The sequence below is a fragment of the Bubalus bubalis genome, chromosome 4 (assembly GCF_019923935.1).
Source record: "Bubalus bubalis isolate 160015118507 breed Murrah chromosome 4, NDDB_SH_1, whole genome shotgun sequence".
Lineage (NCBI taxonomy): Eukaryota > Metazoa > Chordata > Mammalia > Artiodactyla > Bovidae > Bubalus > Bubalus bubalis.
This window is the reverse complement of record NC_059160.1, coordinates 90,402,641-90,428,514: the sequence shown is the minus strand read 5'-3', so window position 1 is coordinate 90,428,514 and position 25,874 is coordinate 90,402,641. Positions and strand designations below refer to the sequence as shown.

At 40.0% G+C, this 25,874-nt stretch overlaps 1 protein-coding gene across 3 annotated transcripts; it reads left to right on the top strand.

Annotated features, from left to right (window-relative positions):
* The first annotated feature begins 245 nt into the window (after nucleotides 1-245).
* Nucleotides 246-25,874, top strand: RACGAP1 (Rac GTPase activating protein 1). Of its 3 annotated transcripts, none has more exons than XM_006075786.4 (17): nucleotides 246-401; nucleotides 8,222-8,310; nucleotides 12,086-12,288; nucleotides 13,252-13,388; nucleotides 14,335-14,404; nucleotides 16,024-16,077; nucleotides 16,751-16,831; nucleotides 17,215-17,332; nucleotides 18,062-18,192; nucleotides 18,803-18,967; nucleotides 20,659-20,754; nucleotides 20,842-21,040; nucleotides 22,333-22,438; nucleotides 22,613-22,745; nucleotides 22,854-22,989; nucleotides 23,929-24,037; nucleotides 24,642-25,874. In XM_006075786.4, exons 2-17 carry the CDS (start codon nucleotides 8,226-8,228, stop codon nucleotides 24,715-24,717), a joined length of 1,899 nt encoding a protein of 632 aa, XP_006075848.1. In that variant the 5' UTR covers nucleotides 246-401; nucleotides 8,222-8,225; the 3' UTR covers nucleotides 24,718-25,874. The 3 variants fall into 3 exon arrangements, with proteins under 3 accessions (XP_006075848.1, XP_006075849.1, XP_006075850.1); XM_006075787.4 differs by having other exon boundaries at nucleotides 262-401; nucleotides 8,226-8,310; XM_006075788.4 differs by lacking the exon at nucleotides 246-401 and adding an exon at nucleotides 573-707.

The window sequence follows — 25,874 nt, the reverse complement described above, 5'->3', positions numbered from 1 at the left end:
GGTCTGGGGAAAACAGGCCCAGAATAATTTGCCCTCAAAAAGTATCATTTGCCCTTAGTCAACATGGTTTCTTGAATGCCTTCAAGAAAGTGCTCCGGAGGGAGTGGGGCGAAGGGAGAAAGAAAAACCCCAAAACTGTTGACCTTAGTCAAGATGGCTGCCTTTGGCCTCGCTCTATCAGAATGCGCATGCCCATTCTTGTCTCCCCGCCCTTCTCCGTTGCCCTGGCGCATGCGTCAGAGCGTGGGCGGGGGGAAACACCGCTGGAGGAATAAATTTCTCTGTGATTGGTTGGTGCAGGATTTCAAACCTGGCCTGGCGGCGCGGTGCTGGTCTGCCGTTGGGTGAGACGCGGAGGGAAGTAGAAGGCCGCCCGGGTGGGGCCAGGCGGACCCGAAAAGGTGGGTGTCGGGGGCTGCGAGAAGAGGTGTTTGTGGCGCTGGGTTTTTGGGGGGAGGGAGGCGTCTCCGGTGGTGAGCTGTGGCCCTCACGGGGTCGGGGTAGGGGGAGGCCGGCACCTACAGCTCCTCCTCCGCGGCCCTCCTCCGGCCGGGGGCGCGGGCGGCCTGAGCGGGCTTTACTTAGGGAGTGGGGGGTTTCTTTCGTGGCGCCATGTTTTGTGGAAAGCCGGGGCCGTCTTTTTGAGGTGGTGACTTCAACAGGGCAGAAGCTACCCCAAAGAAATGGCTTTCACTTAAAGACAGAAAGTAGGTGGGGTAGCAAGACTTTTTCGAGGGTTCTTTTCGGAGGAACAAAAGTTTTTCAGTGGGAAAAGCCCTGGTGTTGTAGAGGCCGAGACGGCTTGGAGTGGAGCCCCTCTTTCTAGTGGGCTGTGTGAGTCTCGGGAAATGATGACATTTGCCTTTCTCATTAAAATCTCAGCCTTAGAAACAGCAAGGCCTTACTTTATCCTTTCCCATAGATCCCTGTTCATATCTGTAGATCCCATAGACTCATCTACAGAGGGAGTCTATAGGAGGGAGTGTATAGGATTGTGGGTTGGGTGGGAAGATAAGCTTTTTTTTTTTTTTTTTTAAAGAAACGTCATCGTACTCTTTAATGTGGTGGGTGAGCTTTCGAGTTACTGAAAATGTTTAGGGAAGACGCCTTTCCTATAGGTTAATCATTCAACAGGCATTCAGTGCAAAATTAAGTATAAGACAGTCTTACTTGGCTTTAAATGAGCTTGCAACTTATTTGTGCTAATAGAACTTAGAAAGATAACTGTGGTGAATCTAGTAGGCCTTTACACTGTTGAGAATACGTTAGTCCGGCCCTTTTAGAAAATATTTTGCACCATTTATCAAGAGTCATAAGAGATTTTTTTTACCGTCTGACTTGGTACTCCAAGCCTTGGAAATGCATTTTTAAGGAACATGGCCACTTGAAGAAAAACACTCTCCGTAGTGACGTTCAGCTTATTCGTTCATTGAATATTTTATCATCATTTGCCAAATGTCAGTCATTGTTCTAGGCACCAGAAACTCATCAGTGAGCAAAAATCTCTGCCTTCTTGGAAGTTAAACTAGTGGGGAGACAAACAATAAACCAAATAAGTCAGTTAATATGTAAATATGTTAGATGTAGATAAATTTTTTTGAGCAAAGTAAAGCAGGAGTTTGGGGGGAAAGATGCAGTTTGAAAGGGTGGTTAACAATGGGACAGTGTTTTTTTTAATTGAAGTAAAGTTGATTGACAGTGTTGTGTTAGTTTCTGGTTACAGCAAAGTGAATCATGTTCTTTTTCGTATTTTTTTCCATTATGGATATTCTCCATCATGGATAATTACAGGTCCTGCTATACAGTACTCTTGCCTGGAAAATCCCATGGACTGAGGGGCCTGGTGGGCTGCAGTCCATGGGGTCGATAGGAGTCGGACACTACTGAGCGACTTCACTTTGGCTTTTCACTTTCATGCATTGGAGAAGGAAATGGCAACCCACTCCAGTGTTCTTGCCTGGAGAATCCCGGGGACGGGGGAGCCTGGTGGGCTGCCGTCTATGGGGTCGCACAGAGTTGGACACAACTGAAGCGACTTAGCAGCAGCAGCAGCAGCAGCAGCTATACAGTAGGACTTTGTATGTTTGTCTATTTTATGTATAGTAGTTTGTATCTGCTAATCCCAAACTCCTAATTTATCCCACCCCCTTAGTGTGGGAGACCCGGGTTCAATCCCTGGGTCAGGAAGATCTCCTGGAGAAGGAAATGGCAACCCACTCCAGTATTCTTGCCTGGAAAATCCCATGGATGGAGGAACCTGGTAGGCTACAGTCCATGGGGTCGCAAAGAGTTGGACATGACTGACGGACTTCACTTTCCTTTCACTTTCTTTCGTTTTTGGTTGCCATAAGTTGGTTTTCCATTTCTGTTTCATAAATAAGTTCATTTATGCTGTATTTTAGATTCTACATATAAGCAATGTCATATGGTATTTGTCTTTTTCTGATTTACTTCACTTAGTATGATAATCTCTAGGTCCATCCATGTTGCTGCAAATGGCATTTCATTCAGGGCTGAGGAGTAGTCTACTGTGTGTGTGTGTATATATACATATGTGTGTGTATGTGTATATTATGTGTAATATATATGTGTATATATATTATATACACACACATACACCCGTACATGCCCCTTCTTTATCCATGCATCTGTTGATGGGCATTTAGGTCGTGTCCATGTCTTAGCTATTGTAAATAGTGCTGCTGTGAACATTGGGGTGCATATATTTTTCAAGCCATAGTTTTTTTCTGGATATATGCCCAGGAGTGGGATTACCAAATCATATGGCAAGTCTGTTTTTAGTTTTTCAGGACCTTCCATACTGTTTTTTCCATAGTGGCTGCTCCAGTTTATAATCCTGCCAACAGCGCAGGAAGGTTCTCTTTTCTCCATACCCTCTCTAGCATTTGTTATTTGCAGACTTTTAATGATGGCCATTCTGACTTGTGTGAGGTGGTACCTCATTGTGATTTTGATACGCATTTCTCTAATAATTAGTGATGTTGAACATCTTTTCATGTGCTTTTGGGCGGCCTGTATGAGTAAATGACATTTGAATAAATACCTGAAGAAAGTGAGGGAGTGACCGTATGAAAAATTCTAAGTAGAGGTAAACAGAATTACCCAAATGTTCAAGGAAGAGAACAGTTAAATAAATGTTCATCAACTTCTTGCAACTTAATGGAAACATGGTAGAAAAAAGTAAGACAATATATAAATCTATGATTGCAGTTCTATGAAATATGAGTGCATAATGGGCAAAGATTACTTAGGGAGGTGCATTGAGTTCAGGGTGGTGAGGTTTTAGTTTCACCATTAAAAAATGTTACTTTTTTTCTGAACAGAGAAAATTAACAGTATGAGGCAGCGTTTTATATCTGCCAGATGAGTGTTTTAGATAATAAAGAGGTTGTTTTGTACTAAAATGATTACGGAATGCTTTCCATAAGTTGATAATACTTACATTAGACCCTGAAGAATGGAACACTTTGGAATGGAAAGAATTCACAGAAGAAAAAAAATAAAAGGAGAACTTAGTATAATGAACTGGTAATGATTTTATGAAAAATAGTAATTTGTCTCGTTCTGCTTTTTTTTTGTGGGGGGGGGGTGCGTACTGCACGGGCTTGTGGGATCCTAGTTCCCCCACCAGCATAGCTGGGCCCTCTGCAGTGAAAGTGCAGAGCCCTAACTGCTGGACTGCCAGGGAATTCCCTCCTATTCCGTATTTTAATCTTCATTCATGTTGGACTGAAGATGTTCTGTTTACTCTTTCTGCAGTTGACTTGCTCATGAGAACATTTGGTTTCAAGATATTCCTTCTGCCTGCCAATTGAATAGAGGCTTTGATATGGTGAAGCAAAAGCTGGACATTTGGGAAAAAGAATTGTTCTGAAATAACTTTCATATGAAAGCATTTTGTAGTATTGAGACAGTCTTAGGGGATGTTTTTCCTTGGCAGCAGAGAACTGGTATTGTTAATTTCTTGGGACTCTTCAGGTTTAGTAACGTCTGTGAGAATGTTTTTCATCAAAACTCTTTCCTGAAAAACTCATTGTTTTGTCTTACAATGTTTAACACTCTTGATGCATCTGAAACCTGATGTATAGGTCTCTTAATAATGTTATTTGTAGGGGGAGGAAGAAGAGGATAGAGACTTTTCCCAGGATACTCTGCAGTAAGATCTGTAATAGTCTGTTATTCTGAAGGATGATGTCTGTTCTCTTGGCTGGGTGATTGAAATTAAATTGGGGACTCAAAGCAATCACATCAAGCTGAGACTCTTTCCTGGTGATGCCAAATTGCTCCCTTAAGGATACTCACAGATTGGGAATCTGTAACATAGTGACTTCTCCACCTCTGGGGCTTCTCATCAATAACAGCTGAGATTCTCTAGCACCTTTTTGTTTAAAGTGCTCCACAAACTGGTTTCCTTGCTACACACAAGGATCATTTCAGCTTTCCCAGAAGACAGCCGCCTCTGTAGTGAAAAAGTGACAGCTGTTTTACAGCTGCACAGCAATGTACTACAATATGACTTTGTTTGTGTTTCCGTTCACATTAGTGTATCTCCTAGCTATGAGCTAAATAATAAAGGGGGAGAAATAAACAAGTATTCATCAGGGTGAAGATGTGACCCAGCAGGAAAATTAACACGATTTTCAGTTGGTATTGAATAGAATGAGTAAATTTTAACTTGTCAAGATATCAGGGTTAATACTGATACAGAAAGATATTTTTGTCATCTATAAATAATTCCTTAGGGTCACTTCTATAGAACGTTAATAAAAATACATAGTTCCCCAGCATACAAAGTGAAGAAGATTATATTTTCTGGTGCTGTTTGGATTGCCCAAAGTAATTCTGTCTTAGAGGAAAAACTAACTCTTCTCAGATGCTATGAGGCTCATGTAGAAGAGCTTGTTTAAGAGCCTAGACCATGTCAAATTTTACTGTCTCCTCCGTTTTTGATCTGAAGTCCAGCTGTGGTTTGCTAATCACTATTCTAGGATGTAAATAACAACAATCACACAAAAACAAAACCAAAAAATTTATACCCACTCTAATACCCTATAGTCTTATTGCGAGGTTTGCTTTATACAGTATAAAACTTTTATCTCCATTAATTTGTAGAATTCTTTGAGGCAAATATGGCAAGTATTTTTGTTCCCATTTATAGATGTGTTTCAGAATTTTAAGTGACTTATCCACGGTTATACAGCATGTATATAAAAGAACTAAAAGTTTATCCTAGGGCTTCTATCACCTTTATTTAACTGTTCTCTTTGTTTTCATGTATATCAAACATGTTCAGGTAGAATGGAAATGCTTTTGACAATTAAATCATGGTGGGGAATGTGTCTGTATTCATTCATGAGTTTGTTCTCTGACTTCAATTTATCAAGTGTTTTTTTCTTTTTTTTTAAATACTGAGCCTTTGCAATTTAGTTCCAAATGTAAGGTTTCTCCTTTCAAATTTAGAGTCTAGCTCGGACATAGCTGGTGAAGTTAAAATAGAGTACAAGGTGAAATGTGCCACGTGAGCAAAGCAGTTGAGGAAAGATTGGGACCAGAGAGGTCAGTTGAAGTGAATGTTAATGACCTGCATGTGTTGAGGGGCTGGCTGTAACATGCATGAGAGAAGAATCCACAAAGTTTGGTGACTATATTTATAGGAAAGGGAGTAACTTAAGGTGACTCTGAGGTTTGATACTGAGTGACTGGAAGAATGATAAAAATAAAATCAAAGTTTGATGTCAGGAGGAGGAGGACCAGGGTAGGTCAGTGGGTAGAGTAGTTGATAATATATGTGAGGGAAGGATGTTTTCAAAATCAAGCTCAGCATCCAAGTCATCCGGAATTGAGAGCTATAGGATTGAGTCAGTGGGGGGAGAGCTGAGGGCCAGAGAGAGAAATGGGGGGGGCTGTCTGTAGCTATGTAATGACTCAAATGGGGTAGTTGGATACATTCAAACAGCTGTCTCCTAGGCACTAGGCATCCTGTTAGGAGAACAATGTAGATTGGGGTAGTTGTGTGAGATCACAGTTACTATGGTGAGATGGCCCCAAGTAGGTACTCTGTGTCTGTAGTCTTTTTAGGAATCAAGTTGTGTTTTCAAGAAAGTTCCTCCACACAGTGCTCACTCTAGGGAGTGGTGTACACAAGAAAATAGTGAAACAAGAATAGAGGAACTTGAGAAAATAAAGAATTTCTCTTAAAGGGGATAGAGAATCAGATTGTTGTCATTTAAGTCATAAAAGTCCTCTGATTTTTTTTTTTTTTTTTTAATAACCAGTTTTCGGTATTCTAGTTGCACTGTCGGATTTTCCTTTTCTGCTTGTGTGCTCAGTCGTGTCTGACTCTTTGCAACCCCATGGACTGTAGCCTGCCAGGCTCCTCTGTCGATGGGATTTCCCAGGCTAGAATACTGGTGTGGATTGCTATTTCCTCCTCCAGGGGAATCTTCCCAACCTAGGGATTGAACCTTTTCTGCATTCCTAGTGAAGTAGAAGTTTTTCTGTGTACTGAGCTCACTGTTGTACAATCTCAGATTATACAGATGAGGGAAGAGACGATAGACACGAATAATACCCCATATTAAAACTGACCACCGACTGATTTTTATTGGGAGCCAAAGGAATTCATCATTTGAATAGGCTACTGAACGCCCTATCCATGTTTTCTGTCCTGTAGCACAGAGATGTATTTGCCTTTTTTGGTCATATTATTGTTAAAACCCATGGGCATCTCTGTGACTTCTGCATCTTTTCCTACCAGTTTTAATACCAGTCTTTTAGTTTTGCTTTTAGTTTAGAGAAAGAGCTTTGTAATAAATTTGTCGGTCTGGTTGCTTAGCAGCTTGCTGTGATTATTATGTAGCTTGGAACAGATACATTGCCGTTTGAAAATCTTGGTTTCCGGCCCTGATTCAGGTATATATTGCATCCAAGCTTGGAATTGAAAGCTTTTTTTGCTATTAGAGCAATCATCATACAAGTACAAATGAGTAATTCTGTAGCATTTAATAGAAAATATCTTAATGTTTATATATTCCTTTTTCTTTTGGTTTTCCCTCCCTTCTTGCCCTCATAGCTTATAGTACAATGTTACAAACACTGTAAAGTCACTAATCCTTCATAAAAGAGTTCTTAAAATTTTATTTAGATGCATGAAAGAGGACCTGGACTAGAACGTTCAAGGGATGATTAGGAGAACATAAGAAGAATCCTTTAATGGTGTTTCGGAGGACGTTCAGTTTTCAAATGAAATTTGATTTTTTAATTTCATTTCCTTGATAATTTTCATAACATCGCAGTGATGTCTTTCTTTCTCAACTGTTAAATGAAGATCTTATTTCCTCAAAGTGTTCCCAGTTAAAGTCTATTTGGAACAGAACTGCCTGTAAGGACACCATTTTTAATGTAATATCAGCAAGTCTTTAGGGGGGACATATGAAGCTTGAAATTCACTATTACAGAACACAGTAGCAAATGATTTTTCCTTTGCCCTTCTAGCTGTGAAGGTGGTGTATTGTCTCCTTGATGCCAGAATGTGGTACAACATAATCCTTTGCCTATACTTAGTATAAATTTATTAAACATAGTCCCTGCATGCAGTCCAGCAGAGAGCCCTGCATTACAGAAATAATTCTTGTGCTGCTGAGCTGGCAATTTCCCCACTTAATCGCTCGTGTGACGTCATCTGTGCCGTTGGTAGGAAATGTGCTGACCATGTCCTGCATTTTAAAAGGCAGTTGCCACATGGGTACTAGCTAAAAATGAAATTAAAAATAAACCTTTTAAGTTACACTGAAAGTCTTCAAAGTACAGCAGGATTAAAGTGGCAAAAATGTTATATTAATCATTAGGCTCGACTAAGTAGTTGATCACCTAGTAATAAACTGACACACTTGTCCCTAATTGCTTTCTTCTCAGCTCCAAAGTGATTGTAGAGTGGAGGAAAAGAAGTAGGCAGCAAGGGGTGTTACATTCACGGGACTGAAATGCTTTTGTAATATTCAAATGAGTCTTAAACATTCTAACTTTGTTTTTATAATAAGGATTACACAAAACATCAGTTGTTGACTTGAGATTCTCATAGTGGTAGCTTACACATGGATGAGTCCAGATGTTAGTCACTGATCACTGTGCTGGATTGCTACTGAATCTTTTGTCTGGGGGAGATGGCAGGACCCCTAATGTATATTTGATTTCTTGGCAGAAAGATGGATACTACGATGCTGAATATGCGGAATCTGTTTGAGCAGCTTGTACGCCGGGTGGAGATTCTCAGTGAAGGAAATGAACTCCGTAAGTCATTCTGAGCTGGCCTGTGGGGAGAGAAAAAACAGATTTCAGATTTGGGCTTTCTACATAGCCGAAGTGTGTTCCAACCCTAAAATTGTTTTTCATTTTGAGTTACCTAAAAAAAAAAAAAAACAATGGTCAGTTATTTGTGGTCAAAGCTTCATGGACACGGATTCTAAATAGTCACTTTTTTTTTTCCTGTAGTTATTTTTAAATGGGTTTTACCCAGATTTTTTCATTATTAAGGTTCTCTTTTCACTAAATAGTTGGCATTAGTTGCCAATTTCATTTTTGTATAACAAACTGGGCAAAATCTATTGAATTTCTAAGGATGTTGCTTTTTTTCATTAGAGGAGTAGTTGTGTACATTTTTTATCTGGGGTTTTCCCTGTGTTCTATAAAACATTTTCAATTGGAAAGGAGAAAAATGACATAATTTCTTTTTGAAGGAAGGACAATCCATCTGCTTTCACCTACTTCATATATTTGATGCTTAGTAATAAATGTTTGAGGTTTGGTGGAGAGCTAGAGAGGCAAAGGAGGTGGTGATAGAATCATCTTCTGGGAAGTAGATTAGTGACAAAGAAAGGTGGAGCCGATAGCTCTGACTTATGTGATCTAAGGGAATTATTCTTTACCGGCTTTTCTTTGTGTTACCATCCTCTCCTATTTCAGATTTTCATGAATACCTAATTCAGTGGGTGTTGCTGCTAAGTCAGTCTCATTGGTATAAAAGTAATGCAAGAACTAAGTCTTAAAAATCTTCATAGTACTTACTATAGTGTGTTGCTTGTGCCATTCAATGCTTTCTTTAATTTGATTCATGCTTTTAATAGCTTTCATTTACTTACAGCCCTTTCAAAACAATATTCTCTTTTCTCTAATAACTGTTGCATGACCTTGTCATCTGGTACCAACTCAGTAACCATGATGGCATACTAATTAGGCTTTTCTTTGAGGTCACATCATCTCAGAAGACAGATTGTTTTGGAGTCCAGTGGGGAAGAGATCTTAAAATTCAGGTTCACTCAGCCCATATTCAGTGAGAACCTATCACAACTTCTAGCACATGTAGAGGGAAAGGGATGACTAAATGACTTCATGGAAAAAACTAGGGTTTGACTTGAGCCTTCAATTGGATATAGGGTAGGATCCCAAGAGACAGAGGTAAAAGAGGTCATTGAGTGTTAAGGGAGACTTCTGAGTGGAGGCAAAAGGGTGTTGGATGTGAGGTGAATAAGGGTAAGTGGGGAATGACTTAATCAGAGCCGTGCTTTTGGAAAGTTACCCTGCCAGAGGTGGTGGCTGCATTAGAGGTGGAGGCTGAGAGGCTGATTAGGTGTTTGCCCTAGCTCAGGAAAGAGGCATTAAGGAGCCCTAACTGGAGCAATGATTGTGAGCATGGAAATGGGCGGAAGAGGCTGTGATACTAAGATCTCTAGGAGGAGGCAGCTGATGGCATGTGGGGGCAGAGGGAGGAATTTGAGGTTTGGAGTCTCAGTAACTAGTGCTGGCTTTTAACTGTTATTTCTGTCTGTGAGATAGGAATTTTGCCACAAGTATTTGGAGATAAATGAGATACTAGGTTGTGAAAATACCTATGGAAAAAATATGCTGTAAAAATACAAGATATTTATTCTTACAGGAACCTTTATTTTATAAGTAAATTTCTGCCTTTCCTTAATTTCTGTTACAAAGTAGAGGTACATTTTGTACCCGCTCTGAATCCCTAACTTGGTATGTTGGCCTTTGAGGAACTAAAATGACTTAATGTCTTCTGGACTCTAGAATCTCCTTTTCTGCAACCACTCTAGTCTGTTATCTTCTTAGAGCCTAGGAATTCTTCCCATGCCTAATTGTCCCCTGACTCCTTACTCTTGCTTTTCATCATATAACTTCATTCCTTTCTTTTTTTTTTGTACAGTAATATCTTAGTCATGTATGCAAATGCTCTGGTTTTGGTCTAATATAAACAAGCATTTAATCATTTGTATTAAAATAGGAATGCTTTCCTTTAAATGAACTGATACTTTATTTGGTTTCAGTTCTGTTGTCCGATTCAGTTAGATCTGTAACATATGCCATTTAACAATGAATGGGAATTAAACCCCAAGTAAGACTTTTCAAGGAGTATCCTAAAGAACAAGCTAACCAGCAAATTAGGTCAAGGGAAAATCTTTTCATTCTTAAATTGTTTTTCAATTCAGGAAATAGTTGAGTGTGTAGGCAGCACTGTATTTAGAAACATTGACCACAGTGTAGAACTAGAAAGCTTTTAGACTATGGAAAGTGTGTTTCCTGTTCTTTATTTTTGAAAAAGGGAAGTATTACATACATTAAAAAATATGCAAACAATAAGTTCTTTGCTTGGTGAATCGTGAGAGTAAAATGTGACTAAGAACCAGCTCTTGTTTTTAAACTTTCTCTTTGTGAATCTATAATTTTGAAATATTTAAAGTTGCAAAAGGATATATTGTTTTCTTTTTCAGTTAAGGAGGAAAAAACCCCTTAGTAATGTGTTCTAAACCGTTAACTAAACCAGTATATCATTTACAACTATTTGAATTTTAATAATATATTTTACTTTTTGAGATCCTTGATATTTGTATTATCTAAGATAACTAGGTCATAATATCCTGTTTTGCTAGAATCTGTTGTTTACTAAAAACTTGTTTCCTTGTGTGTCAGAATCAGTTTCTCTAGATTGAATTGTTATCCTAATTTGTAAGTTTGAAATTTGGTCAAACAATTAAAATTGCTTTAAAAAAGCATTATATTATTTCTATGCTCTTATGTTAAATTCAAATAGGAAAGGCTCCCTTATTACCAGAGAATCTGCTAGCTTTGTGTGTGTGAATTTGGCCTAGTTTCCACTGTAAACTGGGTTAATTTGACCAGCAGCAGATGTACACCTTGGAAGGTTCCTCCACGATGCTGGTGGAGTGATGGCTTAGAGATACATTGAGGTTAACTAGAACAGTAAGGCATTGTAGAATTGTCTTTGCAGTAGTCTTTGCAGGTGATAGAATGGATGCCACCAGGGTTGTTATGCATTGAGGTGCTGCCTTGGAAGCGATGCTTCCTTTGCAGACATTTGAAGAGAGTCCACATTCCTCTTATCAGTGAGTCATCCAAAGCTAGTATGATCTTCTCTTCCTGTGTCTTTCCAACTGGAATGTTGACATACCCTTCAGGGCTGTGTTAAACAGCAGAAGCAAATTGGCTCTTTACTTTCAAATCAATATTTGTATAATTATACAGCTGAATGCAATTGCAGGCCTAGACATCTGTAATATTAATCTACATCTACTGGAGCATATTACAGCAGTTACATTTGAATTTGCTGTTTAACGCCTCTTTGGTGCAGCAACATGTGAGTCTAAAGGAGGCTGTTTTTGTTTTATGGCCTAACTGTCCTGGTGCATGACAGCTGCCCCAAAGGTATCCTCCTTTGATTGCCTTCTGTTCAGGAGCTTTCACTGTTAGTGTTACATCTGGAGCCAGGTGACTAATGAGTTACTTATTTCATAGCAGATGCCACTGGCTAAGCCAAAAGTACGTGGCCTATTGGAATAGGAGTTGCTCCCCACAAAACTCTTGACCAGAGTGATGAACATACATCAAGGATCTGCTCCTGGTTATTTTCAGCTGGATTTGCTCATAATTCAGCTAGTCCCTTAATGATGCATTTGGAGTAAAACTAACTGGAGGACTCATTTATTACAGCATTTATACTCTGTTTGGTGCTTGAATTATTAAAGTTTCTCCCTTTTCTTAGAATTTATCCAGCTGGCAAAGGACTTTGAAGATTTTCGTAAAAAGTGGCAGAGAACAGACCACGAGCTGGGCAAATACAAGGATCTTTTGATGAAAGCAGAGACTGAGCGAAGTGCTCTGGATGTTAAACTGAAACATGCACGCAATCAGGTGGATGTAGAGATCAAACGGAGACAGCGAGCTGAGGCTGACTGTGAAAAGCTGGTGTGTATTGCTTTTCTGCTAGCACTGTGACAGTGGGGGTGCCCAGTTTCTTCTTCATTAAAGAATTAGAAGCAGTTTGTCCATGATTGGAGCTGAAATTGCAACCAGAAATACTATTTTTCATAGGTTGAAATTTAAATTTTTTAAGTTTTTCCTCCTTTAGATCTTAAACATTTACTTAATATACAGATTTCAAATGAGAATTTAAAGAATTAGGGGAAAGGCAGGGAGATCCTAGCATATTTGATATATTTCTTATTGTTGATTATAAGTGCTACCTAGAACATCCTCATGTAAGATAGTAACAGCTAGTACTTTGTCATTGATATAAGCAGGACAATTCTTAAGTCTTCATTGCGGCTCTTAATATAGGATAAAGAGCTAGCTATGTTCAACTAATATGAACACTGGGACGTAGGGCATTGTCATTTTGATGTAACAGAGTGGGTCATGGTACAAAGGAAGCCCTTACTAGGAGGGACTAATCCATCTTGGTATACTGTTAGACGCCTCAGTAAGCTCAAATCGTCTGGTTCCAGTGCATCACAGCTTTGTATCCATTTTAATGCATTTTGCTCCACCATTTAGAAAGGTGGGTGGCTGCTTTGATCTGTAGAAGCCAATAATTGTCCTGATAAGATGACACTAAAGTGTTTTTGCTCTGTGAAATCTATTTTGGGACTCTGATTTTGCAGTCCTCTCTTTTCTTGAATTAGCGGTTTGATCCAAAAGTCTTGTAGCAGAAACCTCACTATTCTAGATAGAGTTCATTTTACCAGTCAGAAATCAGAGACGCAATCTGGGTTTGATGTGAATTAATATGCTATTGGTGTAGCAGCCTTCCTGAAGGCTCATTTGCATAATGCTGTATTTTAATGTCTTCTGGTCTGCCTGTCCCATAAATTTAAGGTGAAGCTTTCTCCCCTGGTTAGTTAGGATGTTTTACTCTGCTTTGGTCTGTAGGAAAGACAGATTCAGCTGATTCGAGAGATGCTCATGTGTGACACATCTGGCAGCATTCAACTAAGTGAAGAGCAAAAATCAGCTCTGGCTTTTCTCAACAGAGGCCAACCAGCCAGTGGCAATGCTGGGAACAAAAGGTGGGGGAACTGCATCTGTTATCCGATCACAAGGAACACAGCTCTAATAAGTTCTTATTAGCTAAACTCTTAAATATACTGCTTTTGGAATGTGTGCTAAATAAAACAAAAACACTTTGGAGGATGGGTGGGTGGGAAATAAAGGTGCAGGGGCTTCCCGTTTTATTTTTTTATCTTAGGTTTTTTCATTAAGGGTAAAATTTGACGTTGGTGCACAGTTGCACCAGCATCAATAATCCTGCACATTGCTAAGAAACCTGAAGGTGGAAGTGGCAGTTCAGCAGTACTTCCAGTGTTTACTCTCTAGAGAGCTCTCGTAGTTCTGGTTTAGAAAGACCCTCTGAGAGCCAAGACCAGACAATAATTTTGGTTCTACTGCATCGCAATTTAAAATAGTCTCAACCAAGCTTTGAATTAACACCCCCAATACGATACGTAGGGAATGGTCAGCACTCTGAGCTATTTATTTTGTTGTCTGGTTGTTTTATGGGGAATCTTTATAACTAAGAAGATGTACAGGCTTAATTTCTTAAAAAGCTAATGCTGGGTAATTCTCTCTCTTGTAGAAAACAACCACAGTTGGGATCAAACTGAACTTCACTGTTCTGCCTGTGACTTTTTAGCAGCCTGTAGTATAGACTCAGCAGGAAATAGCACCTATGCTCCTGACTAACTTTAAACTGCAGTTACGAGACCTTTGCTGAAATAGCAACTGCGCTGCATGTTTGCTCGTGTGCGCACACACACACAAACACACATACATACACAGTCTCCCTTGAAAACTAAAAAGCAGCCCACCACAGCTAGGGTTTGAGCTTGTAGTTATCTCCACAGGGAAGATGCTGCTGTGAAATGGCTGATGTTACCTGACCAGTGTGACTTTTTCTGGTGTTGGTGGATTTTGCTTTGCACAGTCTTGTTTCTAACTACTATTTCACTCATCTAGACTGTCAACCATTGATGAATCTGGTTCCATTTTATCCGATATCAGCTTTGACAAGACCGATGAATCCCTGGTAATGAACACTTGATTTCTGAGAATTATCTATTTTTCTTAACCCTGCTCCGTCAGGAATCTCTCTTCTGTCCTCTCTTCTGAAATTCCCTTATTACTATTTTATTAGTTGATATGTTATAGATACCAACTAGCTTTTAAAAATATAAATACACACAAGCCTGTAAGAAATTGGCATATATTTAGCCTTTGGAAGTGAGAATATAGAATTTAGGATTTGGCATGAGGTTAAATTTATTTAACGAATCTGTGAGCTGCCTGTACTAATTGATTATTACATCTTGACTTTTTAAAACCCCAGCTAGGGGAAAAAAAAAATTATCAAGACTCTATCCAGGCAGGCTTTATTTGCTGCTCTTGGTGAGAGTAGACGTGTGCCTTATATCTAAATTAAATTGGTTCTTGAGGAAAACTTAGTCATACTTCACAATTAGAAGGAAACCAATGCCTTGGAACTTTAGCCCAAAGGCTGATGAAAGTTTCCAGGCACTAGATAATACCTTGATGAGCAGTGGTTCACCTGTCTGAGCTCTTTGTTACCCTGCTATTGTGGGGCAGCACCCTTCTTGTAATGTATGGTGGTGTTTCTGCATAAAAGATCATACCCTGATACTCACTCTTTGTTCCAGAGACTTGCAGCTCATTGGTTTGCGTAGCTTTCCTATTTGGTGGAAAGCTAGCAAACAATAAATCAGGAAGTTATTGGTAGTTGGTCATTTGATGATAGCAAAACAAATGACAACTACTTGTTACTAGGCTGAGAGTTTTCTGTCCAAATTCAGAGTTTGACTAGGGCAGTAATTGCTCTTTTGTAGATATTAATATTAGGTATCACCTTTTGGGAATAAGGAATAACACAGTTTGGGATTTTTAATAAAACTAGAATATATTTCTAGCTGCTTTTAGAGCTAGACCTATGGTGTAATATCTGTTGTAACTGAGGCTGAATCAGACAACCAGTACCTAAATTACTTGACCATAAATTGGAAAGGTTAAATTTATTTAGCTAAGCTATAATATATACAACTGTTTAGGGGTTTTGTGTTTTCAGAGACTATCAGGGTCAGGAGGTCATAGGTAGCTACTAAAGATGAATGCAAAAATAGTTAGAGTGAGTGAAGTGAAACTAGACCACAGTGAAAGACAAATGAATACTTTTTTAGGGCCCAAGGAGGAGGGATGGTTGAGAGATGTGAATCCTAAACTAGAACTTTTAAAGTGGCTACATTGTACAGAACATTAGATTAGATGGTAGCAGTCCCTTATGAGCAAGGACCCCATCTGAACCATTAGTGCAGTGCCCACCATTCTGTGAGTTCTAAAACTAACTACAAAAATAATCAGAAACAAAGGACCAGGTACTGAAGATAATCACTACAGAAGTTGATTCTTTAACCTTTTCTTGCCTCTGTGGTATTGATTCCTGATTCTATTATAATAGCTTCAATTTTGGAAAGAAGGCATGTTCACTTACCACAGCACTATGGCTATAACATTTGAGAATTGTGAGTTAGATACTCAGACTCAGGAGGTTTTTAAAATTTTCTGTAAATGTATTTGCATAGGGTTTAGGGGAGGCCTAACCAAAGAAGGATATTAATACAGTACAATTGTCAACAGGATTGGGATTCTTCTTTGGTAAAGACTTTTAAACTGAAGAAGAGAGAAAAGAGGGTATGTATGGTTTTGTTTACTTTTGGGTTTGTGTGTGTGTGTGTCTGTTTTTACTTAGTAGCAATAAAAGAGTTTTCTGGGAAATGTTGCCATTGTGCTACATTCCTGACATGCTGCTCTAGCTGGTGTTAAACACATATTACAAGTGAATCCATGTTGGGGACGGGGGCAGTATTGGTGTTCCCTGAGGTAGTAAACTCAAGACAGAATCCTGTCCTGTCTGTTTCACTATTCTGAGCTGATTTAAGTTCATTCATGGAGAGGAAAAGAATCTATTTAAGTTTGTTTTGAGATGTCATATGAATTTTTATGCAGAACTTTTGTGTTCTGATAGAAGTTTCAGATGAAATGTGTGTATAATGGGATATACAGAGATCTATCTGTGCTTGTTTAGGGTCCTTAATATGTTTCTAGGACTTCGTGTCCTTAGATAGGATTACACTCTACTTTTTCTGGTGCTGCCATCTAAATTTTTCCAAAGCTTGCTTGTTCTTCTAGGGCACTAAGGGCCTTTTTGTGGAAATAGGCTGTGAGAGAGTGCACATTGTTTGTTATTTCCTGCAGCCCTGGTACCTAGGACTTGCATCCAAGTTGTCTAATTGAATAATTTTATTGTCTGTGCTTCAGATCTCCTATCTGGCACTAAAGTTCTTGGGTTTTGCCCCATTTCTAGCGCTCGAATAGCCGACAGTTTGTGGATGGTCCCCCTGGACCTGTAAAGAAAACGCGTTCCATTGGCTCCACCGCAGACCAGGTAAGAATAACTAGGCTGAGAGAATTGTGGTCTTGAACATAGCGAAGTGTAGTGGCCCCAACCATAAAAATCCCAAGTCAACACTGCAGTGTTATTTTGAAAGAGACGTTTGGTGGAAGTTTTTCTGTGTACTAGGATCCTTATTATCCACATGAATAGAACAGTAAACAACGTCAGCTTCCTGTTTGTTCTCAGTTGCTTGCATGTATACCTACCCTTGTGACCTGTATTTTATTTGAGAGTATTAGATTTCAACTTCAAGAGTATTTGGGGCTGGGGGCTTAAGCCCTTACTAAGACTCAGGAATTTTTTAACTCCACCAAACCACCCATAGTAGAAGGGAAATTAGATTTATCCTTCCCTCATTACTGCCTTTGTTTCAGGGAAATGAATCCATAGTTGCTAAAACTACAGTGACTGTCCCCAATGATGGCGGGCCCATCGAGGCTGTGTCCACTATTGAGACCGTGCCATATTGGACCCGGAGCCGAAGGAAAACAGGTCCGCTGGGTTTGTGGCTGAATTGCCTGTGTGAAAACAACTGGTAAAATCCGGGCAGAACTGGTTTCTTGGAAACCATGAGGCAGGGGCTGGATGTTTTAGGTTTACTTTACTGCTCTCACTGAGGGACAGAGCTCTGTTTTTGTCATGCCCTGCTTTGGCTTGCTAGCCTGACCTACACCACTTGGTGTGTAACTTGTCTCTCTGGAAACAGTGTTTTGCATAGTTCACTTCTGGGTGTTGTTATAGACTGACTTCACCTTCACTTTTCACTTTCATGCATTGGAGAAGGAAATGGCAACCCACTCCAGTGTTCTTGCCTGGAGAATCCTAGGGATGGGGGAGTCTGGTGGGCTGCTGTCTATGGGGTCGCACAGAGTCGGACACGACTGAAGCGACTTAGCAGCAGCAGCACAGGCTATTTAGTTCCCCTGCAGCTAACATGGAAGACATGTTTCCTTTCCATGTCCCCTGGCACTGGAAGGCAGATTCTTAATCTCGGGACCGCCAGGAAAGTCCCTACTAGTTATATTAGAATTGGGGTTAAAATTCAGAAGGGAGAATTACCTGGCGGTCCAGTGGTTAGGACTTCGCACTCTAACTGCCAAGGACCCTGGGATCAGTCCCTGGTTGAGGAACTAAGATCTCACAAGCCACAGGGTGTGGCAAAAAAAATTCAGAAGGAACGAAATATCTAAGACACAAAGCTTGGAGTTGTCTGTTTTCTAGGTACTTTACAGCCGTGGAACAGTGACTCCACATTGAGCAGCAGGCAGCCAGAGCCAAAAACCGAAACAGACGGCTCCAGCACTCCGCAAAGCAATGGGGGGATGCGCCTGCACGACTTTGTCTCTAAGACGGTAAAACTGGGGTTGCTGCTGCTTTGGGACACATCTAATTTTTTAATGGTGGGCATAATATTTGCTAATCACAAATTTACATATTTAGTGTTGTAAAGTTAAATGTCAAATTTCCTTCCTCCTCATCCCACTCTCCAGGGTTCTAGAGGGTGTGTATCTTTCCATTCTGTGAGTGATAGTAAAAGAAAGCAACTTTTCAGAAGCAGTTTTTGCTTTATCGTGATATGTATTTACAGTTCATGTTTGAAGATGGCACGTGTCCCATTTGATTTCTGCTAAAAATCCAAGCAAACTGACAGGGGCACAGAGGCATTAACTGACTTGTTTGAGCCACAGGACAGTAAGTAGCGGAGTTTAACATAGAGGTTTTCTGACTCCTTGCCAACAAATTCTTATGGTGATCCCTTCCAGCTCAATGCACTTATGCAAATTACTTAGCCTCTTTTTGCTTGTTTCCTTATCTTAAAAAAACCTATAGGATTATTGTGAGAATACACAAGTAAAAACTATGTGTAAAGGGATGAGAAAGCTGTTGGGCACATGCTGGGTACTTAATAAATGTTGATTGATGATAAATGTTCTAATGCATACCATTCCGTTTCATCCTCAGGTTATTAAACCCGAATCTTGTGTACCATGTGGAAAGCGAATAAAATTTGGCAAGCTGTCTCTGAAGTGCCGAGACTGTCGTGTGGTCTCTCATCCAGAATGTCGGGACCGCTGTCCGCTTCCCTGTATTCCTACCCTGATAGGGACACCTGTCAAGATTGGAGAAGTATGTATGACCTGTGGGAGCCCTCCCTGTGTTATGACTTTGTTAGCTTTTAAAAGCTTCTGTGTTCAGACGCTTCAGTCTGTCCAACCCCTTGTGACCCCATGGACCGTAGTCTGCCAGGCTCCTCTGTCCGTGGGGATTCTCCAGGGAAGAAGACTGGAGTGGGTTGCCATGCCCTCCTCCAGGGGATCTTCCCAACCTAGTGATAGACCCTGCATCATAGGTGGATTCTTTACCTCTGAGCCACTAGAGAAGCCCTTTAAAAGCTTATGGTCATTTTTTTCAAAAATTATTGATGCCATGTACATTTCCTCCCTCAAATAGTGAATAGAAATTATAAAATGTTAACTTGAAGAATCCTTTTTGGGTTTGTCTGTCTGATTAGTAGCCTTTCTAAACCAAATTCTTCTTCCTTTTCTTCCCCTCCCTCTTTCCCTCCCTTTCCTTATTTTCTTCCTTTTTCCTTCTCCCTTCCCTCCTTTGGCTTCCTTTTCTTTTCTTCCTTCCCATCCCCATCCCATCTACTTTTGTAAAATTTCAAACATATTTAAAAGTAGAGAGATGAGTATAACTAACCCTGGTTCTTATCATTCAACTTTCATGATCCCTGACTCATGTCCAGTCTTGATTTGTTAATACCCCAATCTCCTCCTGACCCTATTCAGTGAATTATTTTGAAGCAAATCCCAGCCATGATATAATTTCATCTTTGAATATTCTTTCTCTTAATGTTAGAGGTATTCCATACTAGGCTATTAAGATTAGATTCATTTCTAAAATTTGATTCAATTCATTAAGAAATTATTATTAGAAGCAACATTAGCAAGAATCAAAACAAAATGATTGAGCTGCTACTCAGCCTCCAGCAAATCAAATATTACTTTTCTTTAATCTTTTTTTTTTCTTTTAATGCATGATTCCCATTTAATCTTTATTTTTTTTTCTGGTTGTGCTGGGTTTTTGTCGCTACTCGAGGGCTTTGTCTAGTTGACAGTGAGTGGGCCTACTCTTCATTGTGGTACACGGGCTTCTTTTGTTGCGGAGCACAGACTTTAGGCCCGTAAGTCTCGGTAGTTGTGGTGCATGGGCCTAGTTGCTCTGTGGCATGTGGAATCTTCCCAGACCAGGGATCAAACCCATGTCCCCTGCATTGGAGGTGGATTCTTATCCACTGTACTACTAGGGAAGTCCTTTAATCTTAAGAGTTTTTATCCATGCTTGTAATTTTTTTACAGATTTTCTGTAATACAGAGCCACGGAGTTCTCTCCTATATATCAGTGTGTGTCATAGTCAACTGAGTTGTATTAAATAATTTTTCTTACTAAGAGTAATTACAGAATAGAACAGATTTTTTAGAATAATAAATTAGTTTATATTACACTCCATACCTGTAATCTCATTATTGCTTTCTTTCTGATGCCCTTGACTGTAAGAGGAGCAGGGGTGGAGTTGTAGCTAGTGATCTTATTACTTGTTCATGTGAGAGTGTGGTATATGTGACCATAAATCAGTCTGGTGTAGAGGTAGGAAAAATAATTGAGCGGCTCTAGTCTTATTTATGCTTTGGGAAGAAGAATTTTAAAGTAGGCATGATGTCCCAGCCTCAGTATTAGTCTGGGGATGGCTCTTCCCATTGGTCTTCATCTACTAGTCTAAGTGGTATAAATAACTCTAAACTCGCCTTTTTCAGGGAATGCTGGCAGATTATGTGTCCCAGACTTCTCCAATGATCCCGTCAATTGTTGTCCACTGTGTAAATGAGATTGAGCAAAGAGGGCTGACCGAGGTAAGAGTCCACCCTTGGAGAGGGTGAATTTGTTATTTGCATCAGTAATTAAGAGATTTTTAACTGAAAGTGTCATCTTGATAACAGACAGGCCTGTATCGGATCTCAGGCTGTGACCGGACAGTAAAAGAGCTAAAAGAGAAATTCCTCAGAGTGAAAACTGTACCCCTCCTCAGCAAAGTGGATGACATCCATGCTATCTGTAGCCTCCTGAAAGACTTCCTTCGAAACCTCAAAGAACCGCTTCTGACCTTTCGGCTAAACAAGACCTTTATGGATGCAGCAGGTGGGGCAGATTTTAATGCTTAAATGTGAGTCCCGCGGGGGCAGGAGTTTTGACTCTTCTGTTTCCTGCTTTGTCCTTTGCCGGGTACAGTGCCTGAATACAGTGCTCAGATACTGTGATGGATGAATAACTCTTCCATGTTCCCTGTGCTCTTCCTGTCTGAACCGTATAGGGTCCTAACAGGGTTTTTTTGTCGTACTTTCTGTTGTTTTTTTGGTCAAGTTTTAGGTTGTCCTTTTGAACTTGGAGCCACCCTTGATTTCTTTACCTCACGCCCTACATTTAATCCATTGGCACATCTTATCAGCAGAAGCCTTGTAAATATATCTTAAATTTAAAATGTGTCATTCCTATTGCTGTCTCTGGAGTGCTGTAAAACCCTACTGGTTTTCCTATTTCTACTCTTGCCCTCTACAGTATAACCTTCACACAGTAGCTAGAGTGGTCCTTTCAGAATTTAAATTGGACAACATCCCTTCTTTCCTCAGTATCTCCCAGAAGCCTCTCATAAGTCTCAGAATAAAATCCACAGTCCTTAACAGGCCCCAAAGACCCACATGATTTTGCCCTGGTTATGTCTCCAATATCATTTCCATCAACACGCCTTTCTTCCTTCTTTCTTTTCCAGTTACACTGAAATTCTTGTAATTCCTAGACCATAACCGAGCTTACTGCCAACCCGATTAGAGGCCATCATACTTGTTGTCTCAACCTGGAGTGACATTTGCAGGATTTGCTCCTTTGTTTCTTTCAGGTTTCTTGTTGGCTTGTTAGCTTGTCCACAGAAACACCTGACCAGCTGGTCAGAAAGAACAGCTCCCATTACTTTCTAGTTTTCTTGCCTGCCTTCTTATATGTATCACTGTCTGATAGGTATTTTCTTTCTGATTGACTCCTCCAGTAGTATGGGGCAAGGGCTTTTGTTTAGTTCTGCTTGATGCTGTGCACTTAGAACAGCGCCTGGCACCTGGTAGGCTCTTAACATGTTTTGTGAACAAGTACCTTCTTGATAGTTGTAAACTGCAGTTATACGTCTGCCTTCCTGGAAACATGAGTTTCCAGCTGCTCTCCTGAACTGCAAGAGTTGTTTTTTTTTTAAAGTTCTGATTTCTAATATTGAGCTGTTGGCCAGTAGCCTACTTGTTAATGAAACTAGAGACTGATGCAGTCATGAACCTAATCAGAAGTTTCAGAAGCTTACTGTATAGATGAGACTTTGTGGTCGATAGCTTGGAAACCTCTTGTCAAGGGAAAGAAGTCTAGGCCTCTTGGTGCTTTCTTTTCATTTACAGAAATCACAGATGAGGACAACAGCATAGCGGCCATGTACCAGGCTGTGGGTGAGCTGCCCCAGGCCAACAGAGACACGCTGGCTTTCCTCATGATTCACTTGCAGAGGTGAGTAGAGCGGAGATTTGTCTCAGTGAGTCTGGGAATTTGCCACATGGAAGAGAATGGGGGTTGGATGTTAGGGAAGAATGTGAAGGGTGAAGTATTTTCCTGTAGATCTTATATTTTGGTCTACTTTTAAGCAGAAGGACAAGTCTTCTAATGTAATGCTCTTTTACATAGAGTGGCTCAGAGCCCAAACACTAAAATGGATGTTGCCAATCTGGCCAAAGTTTTTGGCCCTACAATAGTTGGCCATGCTGTATCCAATCCAGATCCAGTGACATTGTTACAGGACATCAAGCGTCAGCCCAAGGTAAGCAGGCATGTTATGTTACATGAACTCATACAACAAAACAGGACAAATTGGTGAGAGATAAGCCCTGAGCATTGATAGTTCGCTAACATGTTGGGTGGCTTTTAGGTGGTAGAACGCCTGCTGTCACTACCCCTGGAATACTGGAGTCAGTTCATGATGGTAGAACAAGAAAACATTGACCCCATGCATGTCATTGAAAACGCAAATGCCTTCTCGACACCACAAACCCCAGATGTTAAAGGTAAGGCCTAAGGTGTGCTTCTTAAAGGGCCTGACTCCCTCTCTGGTTTTTGGCTGGATGCCCTCTCCTTCCCTTTGCTAGAGCCATTTGAAATACATATTCTTTAATAAAATTAAAATATTTTTGAGAATTCTAACATTAAAGAAAAAGCTATACAGTTCTACCATCCTAACTTTTTTTTCACTTTTCCATGTTCTTCTTTCTTTATCCATACGGATATTTTTTATAAATATAGATATAATAATTTAGATATAATTAGTTATTTCATTTAGCATTTTATGAGAACTTTCTCTGTTACTGTATGACCTTCTCATTTTTATGGTTGTAAACTATAATTTACTTAAATATGCTATGTTTGGTACTGATTTTATTTTTCAGTTTTTCATAACTACATATACTGATGGCATCAACATATGTATATGCCTTTTTATTTTTCCTAATGGTAAATTCCTTGGAGTGGGAATTACTGAATTGAAATAAAGGTTTTAAACATTTCTGTTTCTTGGTATACTTTACTAATTTGATTTCTTAAAGGCTTTTGCCAATTTGTATTGCCACCAAAAGTGTATGAGACTGGTTTCATTCCAACTTCATTGGCATCGGAGACCTGTTCTTTTATTATTGCAAGTTGCTTTTTAAGGAAGTATATTTGTCTAGTACAGGAAAAATCAAATAGATGCTAGATTTTTGAAGTTTGGAGTTTGAGAATGGCTTAAGTCAGAAAATGAATGTTAGCTACTCATTGAGCATTGCCTGCATAGTTCAAAAAATATACTGGTGTGTTATAAAATGATGACAAAAATGACCCCCGGGACTTTGCTAGGTCTCTAAACTTAGCTCTTAAGTGTCTCACAGGTTTTGTAGCTTGATAGTTGCCTTATGAGAATGCTTTCTTCCCCGCCCCGCCTCCTTTAAAATATGTCTTACCTTTGATTGAAGTGAGTTTACTGGGGCCTGTGACCACTCCTGAGCATCAGCTCCTCAAGACTCCTTCATCCAGTTCCCTGTCGCAGAGAGTCCGCTCCACCCTCACCAAGAACACTCCCAGGTATGTAGAATTGGTTGGCTCAGGAAATAGGAAATGGTCACTTCCTTGGACATCCTTCCCATCATGCTGAAGCTTATTGAAAGAAAAATTGAATTAGATCTTAGCTAGCAGCTCGACGTTAAAAGCTGTAAGGATACCCTTTTTGAAAGTGTCTAAAGGTCTTTAGTGGAGGAAGCAATGCAACCCACTCCAGTACTTTTGCCTGGAAAATCCCGTGGACGGAGGAGCCTGGTGGGCTGCAGTCCGTGGGGTCTCGAAGAGTCGGACATGACTGAGCGACTTCACTTTCATTTTTCACTTTCATGCATTGGAGAAGGAAATGGCAACCCACTCCAGAGTTCTTGCCTGGAGAATCCCAGGGACGGGGGAGCCTGGTGGGCTGCCGTCTATGGGGTCGCACAGAGTCAGACACGACTGAAGTGATTTAGCAGCAGCAGCAGCAAAGGTCTTTAATATTTATCCTCCCTCATCTCAGGTGATAGAGAGTGGCTTACAGAGTAGTTGCTGAGGGTTTCCTACTTTAGTTGATTGTCAAGTAATGTTATAGTTGTTTATTTATCATTTTTTATAGAGTACTTTTCCAGTTCATCTTCTTTTTCTTTAGATTTGGGAGCAAAAGCAAGTCTGCCACCAACCTAGGACGACAAGGCAACTTTTTTGCTTCTCCAATGCTCAAGTGAAGTCGTGTCTCCTGTTACTTGACAGCATTCACTGACTGTGGGGAAGAGTGCACCTGTACTCTCTACTCTGCAGCCTCATTACTACTTTTAGCATTCTCCAGGCTTTTAATCAAGTTTAATTGTGCAAGGGGGTTTTATGAAAACTATATATATCTCTTTCTCTTTCTCCTCAAGTAATGTAATATCAACACCTTGTGCTGTCTTTGGGAGCTCTTAGATGGGAGATCTTTACAGGGGTATGAAATTCATTGTGATTCTTTTGCAGGCTGGAAGGTACATCCCTTGGGCTTAAAGCCAAATTCCCTCATGTAATGACATTTCTCTGATGTAATTTCCATGAGACTAGTGGTAGAAGCCCCTGCCTCTTTGGTAAGACTGACTTGTCTTGGGGTGGGAAATGGGGGGGCAGGGTAAAGAAAGGTTTGGGCAGAGAATTTAGGATGGCTCCTTCGAGAGAACTTGGAAATTCCCCTTCCTCTGCTAGGAGCTGAACTGTAACAATGGAGCCTTCATAGAAGTGGGTTATGGGGAGGACTGAACTAGTAATGGGAGTGTGCTTGGCTTTAATTTGGTTTGATTAGGTTTAATAGTGTTAAGTGGCACAACCTTGTAAAAGTTATAGTACAATTTATATTTATTTCTAATGGGCCTCTGTTGGGACATTGGGTTTGGTTGGGGTCAAAGCCAGTTTATTCTCAAGTTGAATTCATTCTGATGCTTAACACCCCCCCCCCCGCCCCCCCCCCGCCCTTGTCCATTGGAGCTCTACTTCTAAAGGTCAGTGTACCATCTGTTTAACACTCAACTAACAAGAGTAGGCTGTAAGGGAAGATTGTCAATATTTTGAGTGGCAAGAAAAGCCACAGTCATTTTGTCTTTGCACTTTGGATGCTGAAATCTTCCCATGGAGCATAGCCGCATCTAGATAAATATGAGCTTTTCCTTCTATTAGAATTATTTACAAAGCCTATCAAAATGCTTCCTTCTATAGAATGTTTCTGACCCATAGTTTCAGAACATATAGAATGTTCTGACCCTGTAAAACATACATTTGGAAAAAAGTAAATAGTTTTTTCAAAATGAATGTGAGATTGATTTTCTTGTCTGGAAGATAACCTTCAATGCCTTTTTAAAGAAAATATATTTCCCCAAAAGTG